At 46.4% G+C, this 10,013-nt stretch overlaps 1 protein-coding gene across 1 annotated transcript; it reads left to right on the top strand.

The window, feature by feature from the left end:
• The first annotated feature begins 460 nt into the window (after positions 1 to 460).
• Positions 461 to 9,573, top strand: LOC140405633 (uncharacterized). The gene is made up of 3 exons (XM_072494171.1): positions 461 to 471; positions 6,417 to 6,494; positions 7,162 to 9,573. The coding sequence occupies exons 2-3, from the start codon at positions 6,475 to 6,477 to the stop codon at positions 9,134 to 9,136; spliced, it is 1,995 nt and encodes a 664-aa protein (XP_072350272.1). The 5' UTR covers positions 461 to 471; positions 6,417 to 6,474; the 3' UTR covers positions 9,137 to 9,573.
• Positions 9,574 to 10,013: the final 440 nt, after the last annotated feature.

Below are 10,013 nucleotides of genomic sequence, written 5' to 3'. Positions count from 1 at the left end.
GTTTCTGGAGGTAGTATTATTGGAAGATTAGTGGAGATGCTGAAGATGGGTTTCTGCAGGTTGTGTTATTGGGAGGTGAGTGAAGGTGCTGAGGATGGGTTTCTGCAGGTTGTGTTATTGGAAGGTGACGAATGTGATATAAAATAGTTACTTTAGAGATACTAGTTAATGTAATGTAGAAATAAGCCACTTTGATTCTTTTAGTTAGGGACAAAGGAATTTGGGACCGCATGGAAAAAGCAGGAAGAGGTGTGTCTATAAGAGTGAGGATGCATTGATAAGGGCCAGAGAAAGGGATTGGAAGTGAGCCAATCAGAATGGATTAAACAGGTCAGGAGGGACCTAGGCTGACCTATGTCCGTCGAGTATGTGAAACTTGATACCATTTGAACTGATTTTGCAGAGATTCCTTTGTCTGTTAGTTCAGTCGTTTTCTGGAGTGTAAGAGGCAGGACGTCCTGTTACATTTCTGTAAGATGATAAAGCTTGCAAGCTAAATAAATAACTTCTGTTTACGTGCGAATCCGTCTCAACTTTTATTGAGGCCAGACTGACAGAGAAAGAAAATAGGAGATCAACATTTGGTGCCGAAAACCGGGATTTCTCAGGGCGATCCTGTTCCAACTGCGAAATCAGAATTAGACTGATTATGAACAGGAGGACGGGGAACAAAGGGCCCTCAATGTAGAAATGGAAAACGACCAGCATTGATTGTTCCCCCTCTTCTCATCGTCTGATTAGTCTGGTCACTCGCGGTTGGCACAGAAAGACCGCCTCGACGAAATCACAGGTCAGTCTGGGGATAAGCACTTTAATTGTGAGTTAATTCGGCTGGGGAAGGCTATATTGTTGATGTAACATTTAAGATAAATGGTTCAACTTTAATTGTGAGTTAATTCGGCTGGGGAAGGCTATATTGTTGATGTAACATTTAAGATAAATGGTTCAACTTTAATTGTGAGTTAATTCGGCTGGGGAAGGCTATATTGTTGATGTAACATTTAAGATAAATGGTTCAACTTTAATTGAGAGTTAATTTGGCTGGGTTATGTTATGAGGGGTAGATGTAACATTTGAAATTGAAACAAATGGTTCACCTCTATATGTCTGTGTGTTAAAAATATAGTTGATTAAGTTAAAGAATTTTCCTTGGATTGTAGTGGCGAAAAAACGCAGTTCCAAGGACTAGTTGAGATTATGGGAAATTCCTTGGATAGCACAAATGATCCAGGCATGCCACTGCAAATATTATGTGATAAGTATCCGGACAAAGCTAAAGACTTTAGAAAATTGTCAGCACAGTTAAGAACTAAAATGGGAGATGAATGGCCACTAGGGGGAACCAAAGACCTAGAAATGGTTAAGAAAATCCAGGGACTGATATGGAAAAAAAATCAAAGTATGAAAACTAAAGAATTAATTGGATTATGGAGGCAATATTGTCAAGAGGAAAAAGATAAGATTATGTTGTCCAGCTGGCAGGATAATGCACTTAAAATGGGGATTTCAATTAGTGAACAGGGTAACCTAAAAACATTACAAATCTTGAAAAAGGAATGTGCATTTAAAAAAAGAGCAAATAGAGACAAGAAGGACCCGGGTCACACAAGAGGTGAACTACGTAGTTCAATGGCTGGCCTTGAATTGTCGGAAGAAGAAAAATTCAATAAGTCGGAAAAGTCAGTAGAAATTCCGTCTGCACCCATAGTATGGTCTGCGCTCATTCCAGAACCACCAGAGTACAATAATATATACCCAGCCATTGCTCCCCAGATTTCAAATATGCCAGAAACTCAAGCCCTTTTGGGTGATAGTGTGGGTCCTGTTTTACCAACTTCACAACCGAAAGAGCAAAAGGAACTTTGTCCCACAAGCCCAGTTAGCTCTAGGACAAGATCTCGGACAGCAAGAGAGGGGCTTGAAGCTCACCAGAAACAATTAAGCATATCACCTCAGTCTCCCCAAACTAAGGAGAAATCACAAGAGTTGGGAACAAAGAAAGCTGAAACAACTTCGGTTGAAGAGAAAGAACTCCCCCTAGTGACAGGGAGAGACGTTGAAGTCTTGGAACAACCAGGGGAAATACCTAGAGTGCCCCCTGGTGACATTCGGAGACAGTTACCGATTAGGAAGATGAGAAACCCCGATCCAGGGACGGCAGCTGCAAACCCCACAATAGACGTTTACTTCCCATGGACACCCAGTGAGATGATGGCTATTATGACTACAATCCCAGATAGAAAAAAATCTCCTGCTGCCTTTGTGGATTCATTGAGAACTACTATCTCAATTTATCAAGCTGATTCAAGGGACCTCTGGGCCCTAGTTCAGCAGATTTTAACCCCAGCAGAGTACCGCACTTGTCTTAACCACCTGAATTATGCTAGTCATGCCGCACTCCAGCAGGCCTATGCGTTAGACGACGATAGAAGGACACAGATCTTAAATGCATTGAATAGCACATTTCAAAGGCCCATAAATCTTTCTGTTATCTTAGACCTAAAACCTAAGAAGAATGAAGACCCAGAGGAATTTCTGGGGCGTTTTAATGAAATCTACCGGGGGCAGTCAGGCGATTTGCTGTATCAAAATGGTCAGAATTCCCCTCAATACTGTGCTATGTTAATGCATTGCCTACCACCTTCTGTGGTTACTGCTGTGAAATGTAATAACATGAATTGGACGGAGAACGACCCTTCCCAGATGGCAAGGGCAGTCAGATTTTACTGGAAGGAGGGTGTAGGCCCAGAAGGAGGCTCAGTTACAAAGGTTAAGACTGAGTATGTAATGAAAAAGGATGATCTGCGACCCCAACAAGGGGCAGAAATGGTAGTTTACCAGCAGGAGCCCCAATATAGTGACTTTGGGTGGGTGGATCAGCGAAGAGGGGGATACCAAACCCACCCAAAAGGACCCTCACCCCATTTTTATGGTCCACTGAATGAATCAACAGCTCTACAACCGCAGCCCCCTCTGAGGGGCCATTGGTCTACTGGAAGACGAGGCCGGGGCAGATATAAAGGGAACAATGGATGTTTTAATTGCGGCCGTGCAGATCACTGGCAACAGGAATGCCCTTTTAAAAGACAGACAGTAGAAGGAGATTATCCGACCCAAAGGAGGGGGTACCCACAAAGGGGAGGACAGATGAGATACACTGACTTCTCCCAGGAAAACCCTTTCCCAACACAGGATTGACTAGCTAATTTAGCCATCAGGACTCTCCAATCCGACAGGGAACCTATTATCTCTCTGCAGATAGGAGATCAACATCACTCATTTGTCATCGACACAGGGGCAGCGATGTCTTCTGTGCAATCAACACTTAAATTACCAATATCCAACCACACACAGCAATTATCAGGGTTCCAAGGACAGGTGTGTGAGTATCCTATTTCTGAACCTGTGACAGTCACTTACGAGAATACGTCTGCAGAACATCAGTTTGTAGTGACTACTGGATTGGACTGTAACTTGTTGGCCCGAGATTTACTGTGTATCTTCCAGCTACAGCTAGAATGCGGAGATGAGGGGGTAACGGTTACATCATGGAGGATGAGACAACAGTGCTATATTTCTATCACCCCCCAGTGGTGGACGTTAGACATTGAACAGTCACTGCATCACGTTACCCTGGCCTATGACAGAACTGGACGAAACAGGGAGTTGGAGGACAAATACCGGCCATTACTTGAGACCGAATGGCCAGTCAAGGTTACAGCCACAGTCACGGGAAAAGAAGGTACAGCCGATTTTGTTACAATATCACCACATTTATGGCCACAGTCAGCTTCGGTAAGCCCTCACATTACACGTCAGGTCTATGACCCGTACCATGCCAGGGATATGGGACGAATGGTCAGGAGGGCAGTGGATCATTCAGATCCAACAGACTACGCACTTCAAGCCATGCCAGACGGCACTACCATAAAATATTTTGAGGTCCCTGAAACGATTAACACTCGACTGCAGCATCACAGGGGACATGATGTGTTGGAATATGTCAATCCACAGGTCTGGGCGGAATACCCATCACAAGTGGGAAAGACAAATGTTACACCTATCAAGGTAATGATTAAGGATCATGCAAAGCTACCTTCCATTCGGCAATACCCCCTCAAATCTCAAGCTGCTCCATCAATAGATAAATTAATTCAAGAACTATTGAAACAGGGTATTTTGGTCCCTTGCCAATCAGAATGTAACACCCCCATACTTGCTGTGCCTAAACCAGCCAAACCAGACCAGTACCGATTAGTACAGGATTTACGTTCAATCAATGCCATCGCACAGCCGTTACATGCTCTCGTCCCTAACCCTGCCCACATACTGGCTCAAATTCCAGCACAAGCCCGGGTCTTCGCCGTAATTGACCTTCAGCACGCCTTCTTTGCCCTCCCACTTGCGACTGAAAGTCAATATTTGTTTGCCTTCACTTACAATGGGCAGCAGTATACCTGGACCCGACTGCCACAGGGGTTTGTCAATTCCCCTACACTCTTCTCCAGATGTTTGCAGACCCAACTGCAGGCCTTGACATTGGAGCATGGTTCCACTCTAGTGCAGTATGTAGATGACATATTGGTGGCAAGTCCTGACGAGCCCAGTAACAGGGATGATGTGATCCAATTACTGAACCACCTATCCTCGTTGGGTTATGTTGTTTCACAAGCAAAGGTCTTGGTGGCTCAGAGAAAAGTTAAGTTCTTAGGAGTTTTACTTACAGCCACAGAAAGAAGTCTCGACCCCAGTAGGATTGAACCAATATGCCAATTCCCTGCCCCTACAATAGCCAAAGAGGTTCGTCATTGGCTGGGTATGGTGAATTATTGTCGGCAGTGGATACCAAACATCGCTGTCTATACAAAGCTGCTGACACCTTATACGAGTAAAGAGGGAAACTTTACTCTCACCACCGAGGCAGTCGAGGCCTTCCGTTGCCTGAAGCAGGCCTTGCTACAAGCACCGGCCCTCGGTAGGCCCCTATACGACCGACCATTCCAGATATACTGTACCGTTCTGGAAGGATGTTCAACAGCGGTACTCACTCAGAAACATGGGGACAAGCACCGGCCCGTAGCATATTACTCTTCCAAACTCGACCCAGTGGCGTTGGGTCACCCTGTTTGCACCCAGATCCTGGCAGCGATATACAATAGTTTGCAAGCTGCTGCCAACATCACTCTACAACAGGATATTATGGTGTATAGCTCCCACTCGGTAATCGCACTATTGGGGCAACTGCAGACTCAGCATCTTACCGCAGCTCGTCAGAATAGGTATGAAATATACCTTTTGAACAATCCACGTCTGACATTTAAATATTGTACCACTATCAATCCAGCCTGTTTTCTTAGCGGTCCCCCGGTCCATGAGGATGCGCCTGGTCACGACTGTTTAGCCTTGATTCAGGAAACTACCACAATAAGGGACGATCTGAGTGATATTCCGTTAGAACAACCTGACATGATTATGTATGTTGATGGCAGTGCATTAGTAAGCCCCACTGGCCGGAGACTGTCCGGTTATGCAATCATAGATCAGGATGGTCTGATTTTAGAAGCAGCAGCTTTCCAGACCCCTTACTCAGCACAACAAGCTGAACTTTTTGCCCTCACCCGTGCATGTATACTTGGGGGAGATCGCCGGGTAAATATCTACACTGACTCCCGATATGCTTTCGGGGTAGTTCATGACTTCGGACAACTCTGGAAGAATAGGGGATTCCTTACCTCGGCTGGTACAGAAATATCCAACCGGGGTTTAGTTAATGACCTACTGCAGGCCCTCCTTCTGCCAGCGCAGATTTCCGTTATTAAATGCGCTGCCCACACGAATGGTACAACCCCAGTTGACGTTGGTAATGAACGAGCAGATCGTGCAGCGCGCACAGCCGCACAAATTCAGCAAGTGATGGTGCCTAAAATGTTAAGTCAGACTAAACGACCTACTATGAATGTGTCTGCTTCTGACAAGCCAATGCCAACCATCCAAGACGTCATAAGGTTACAGGAGGACGCTCCTGAGAGTGATAAACAAATGTGGAAACGGTTAGGTTGTACATATGATTCTGTTTCCTCTTTATGGACCACGCCTGCACATCAGACTTGTATGTCTGATGTGCTGGCTTTATGGGTCATTGAATGTGTACACTTTGCAACTCATTGTGGGGCTCGAGGGACTAGTGATTTGTTGCTGGACACTTGGTGGCACCCTAAAATGCAGGGGTTGGCCCAAAGTATCAGTAATCGGTGTTTGATTTGTCAGCAATATAACACCGGAAAAGGTATCCCTTGTGGGAAGGGGCAAACCCCGTTGCCCAGTGGTCCCTTTGAGACGCTCCAAATGGATTACATTGAGTTGGAAAGGTGTCAATGTTACAAATATGTTTTGGTCATTGTGGATGTGTTCAGCAGATGGGTCGAGGCGTATCCGACTATCGATAATAAAGCTGCTACTGTGGTTAAAGTCTTGATGAGGGAAATCATTCCCCGGTACGGTATACCAGCTCAGTTAAGTTCTGATAATGGGCCTCATTTTATTGGACAAATTAACAAGGAGTTTTGCTCCCAGTTGGGCATACGCCAGCAGTTACACTGTGCTTACAGACCGCAGGCAGCCGGGTTGGTTGAAAGACACAATCAGACCCTCAAAACTAAATTGGCTAAATTAAGAGCAGACACGGGACTGACATGGCTTAAGTTGCTCCCCGTTGCCCTCTTCCAGCTGCGGGTTACACCTGCGGGACCAGCCCGGCTCTCTCCCGCCGAGATTCTTTATGGCAGGCCTCTTAGAACTCCTTGGAGCCTGCAGGTTCCCAGACGGGTTCAGTTTCATCAGATGACTGAGGAAATGACCACCTATGTTCTGGCCCTTACGCAAGTGCTCAAGGAACTCCATGGCCAGGTCCGCGCGGCTCACCAGCCATTGCCCCCAGTACCTAGCTCACTTTCAGTCCAGCCCGGTAGTTATGTAATGGTCAAAAATTGGACTAGGAAGGGGTCGGAGCCGCGATGGGACGGGCCCTTCCAAGTTCTCCTTGCCACCCCCACAGCAGTTAAAGTGGAGGGGCGAAGTGCTTGGGTCCACCTACATCACTGTAAATTGAGCCCATCTCCACTACTGTAAAAGGTCGGATACTAACCTGCCTCCCTTCTCCAGTGCTATTTTACAGGTGTGGAGCATGATGGAGTGGCTACGCATCGTCTGTCTGATATTTGGCCTCACTTCGCTTGGCGTGTTATTGGCGATGGACATGGAAAAGGGGAATATTATGTATCTGTGTAGCCCCAACCAATCTACAAGGATACATCACCTATGCACAGGTGATGTTCTTCACTGCCCCCATATACGAGGACATGGTATCGACTCATGGAAGGTCATCAAAGTTAAGGAGAATGCGGGAGTCATGAAGCAGCTGCACCGGTCCCGGCGATGGGAAGGGAACATTATATGGACATTGCCTTGTTTTTGGAATACATGTAAATTTGATTTTGGATGTGTTAAAAGTGGTACAATAAAGGTAACATCAAGCTGTCAGAAGAGTGTAGGAAGAGACCATGAGAAAGAGAAAGGGACTAGAGAGAGGACGGGGCGTGTGAGAAGGGAAGTACAGCTAGAACGTAGGTTACCGGGAGATACACTTAAGTTAATTAAAGGCCAAACTGAGGAAAACCCGGGTAGTATGAATCTCTTCTACCAGATTTACCACCGTCTGTATGGCCAGGGACGGGTTGTCTGCTACCCGAACCCCGCAGCGGTGTCTAGGTTATTTTCTGTTTCACCGCTTTGGGGCACTCCCCAAACGGTGGTTCATTGTCAGCGTTCCGAGCCATTGCCCGAGCACGTCACTCTTCCTTACGATCCGGATTCAGCACCACCGGCTATTTGCCTTCCCCTCCCTCGGGATAATTCCCATTCACAGTACGATAGGCTGCGACGGTGGAGGGCGTACATACCTAGCCACTTCACTCCCAATAGGGATTCCCGGTCGTACGAGAATTGCTTCAGCAGTGAAGGATATGGCTGTTTGCTGGTAGAGGTGGACACAAATATAACATGTCTGTTTCCCACCTGTACGGACAGGAGGTGCCATATCACCCAGGCGTCTGGCAAATGCGTTTGTTATAGCACCACTTGCGTTCCATTGAACGCTGGCCTCCAGCTCCTTTGTGGCTGGGCGAATGTCTCTCATATCACTGTTGGGACTAGGGCTTTCCGCATTGCTGGGCGGCCCGAATGGGCATTTCAAAATTGGATAAACTGGGCTACTGGGAGGTCCTTACGCAACCGATATACTGATTGTGATGCTAGTCTCCACACGGACCAAGGATACTACTTTTTATTTAATGGTACGGCGACCAACGTTTTGTCACCCCCATTTCCCCGCCGAATTGCTGTAGGGACTCTAGTCCCTACCACAGTCCCCTGCCCTTCGGCGTGGAACCTGCATAATCAGTTAGCACGCCGGGCAGTCTCTGCTGAATTTTGCGAGAACTGGAAAAAACCTCAGGTTCTTGCACCCAACCGGGGCCACTCAGCCGGGTGGGGCATTCTGAGCGTATTGACACTGGGAGGTGTGGGGGGTTCCTTGGCTGTTAGTGATCGGAATTATTTTATTTGCGGCCTTACCATCTTGGGAAATGAAACCTTGGGAGCCCTCGGGGCAATAACTAAGGAGTTGTCTCAGCTACGGTTGTTTGCAATGCAGAACCGGTATGCTCTTGACTATCTTCTGGCCCGTGAGGGTGGGGTATGCGCCATAGTACAGGGCAAGTGTATTATGGGTGTTCAAGACTTGACCGCTAACATCACTAAATTTATGGATCGCATACGGGATCACTTGGACGGGATGCAGGATCCTGGCTCTTGGGGTAACTGGGGATTTGGGGGATGGAAGGACTGGTTGATAAATATGGCCATGTATCTAGTGGTAGCTATCGGCTGCATCTTTGTGGGCCTGGCCATCCTTAAATGTGTGATGGGTAGAATGCGGGGTGCACTGGATCAGATCACCGCCCCAATCACCGAGAAAAAGATTTTAACTGTTAAAATCCATGAGGGTGAAGCAGATGAAGGGGGGCTAAGACAGGAATTGGAAATGCAGCGACGAATCTTTTTAGATGAGGAACCGTAGCTATAGATTGGATAGTTCGGTTATCATGGAATGATAAAAGGAGGGAATGACGAATGTGATATAAAATAGTTACTTTAGAGATACTAGTTAATGTAATGTAGAAATAAGCCACTTTGATTCTTTTAGTTAGGGACAAAGGAATTTGGGACCGCATGGAAAAAGCAGGAAGAGGTGTGTCTATAAGAGTGAGGATGCATTGATAAGGGCCAGAGAAAGGGATTGGAAGTGAGCCAATCAGAATGGATTAAACAGGTCAGGAGGGACCTAGGCTGACCTATGTCCGTCGAGTATGTGAAACTTGATACCATTTGAACTGATTTTGCAGAGATTCCTTTGTCTGTTAGTTCAGTCGTTTTCTGGAGTGTAAGAGGCAGGACGTCCTGTTACATTTCTGTAAGATGATAAAGCTTGCAAGCTAAATAAATAACTTCTGTTTACGTGCGAATCCGTCTCAACTTTTATTGAGGCCAGACTGACAGAGAAAGAAAATAGGAGATCAACAAAGGTGAGTGGCGAGGCTGAGAATGGGTTTCTTCAGATTGTGTTCTTGGGAGGTGAGTGGAGATGCTGAGGATGGGTTTCTGCAGGTTGTGTAATTGGGAGGTGAGTGAAGATGCTGAGGATGCGTTTCTGCAGGTTGTGTTATTGGAAGGCGAGTGGAGATATTGAGGATGGGTTTCTGCAGGTTATGTTATTGGAAGGTTAACGAAGATACTGAAGATGGGTTTCTGCAGATTGTGTTATTGGGAGGTGGGTGGAGATGCTGAGGATGGGTTTCTGCAGGTTGTGTTATTGGAAGGTGAGTGAAGATGCTGAGGATGCGTTTCTGCAGGTTGTGTTATTGGAAGGCGAGTGGAGATATTGAGGATGGGTTTCT

Source organism: Scyliorhinus torazame, unplaced genomic scaffold, assembly GCF_047496885.1.
Source record: "Scyliorhinus torazame isolate Kashiwa2021f unplaced genomic scaffold, sScyTor2.1 scaffold_163, whole genome shotgun sequence".
NCBI lineage: Eukaryota > Metazoa > Chordata > Chondrichthyes > Carcharhiniformes > Scyliorhinidae > Scyliorhinus > Scyliorhinus torazame.
The sequence above is the reverse complement of the archived record's forward strand: the minus strand, read 5'-3'. Positions and strand labels throughout refer to the sequence as shown.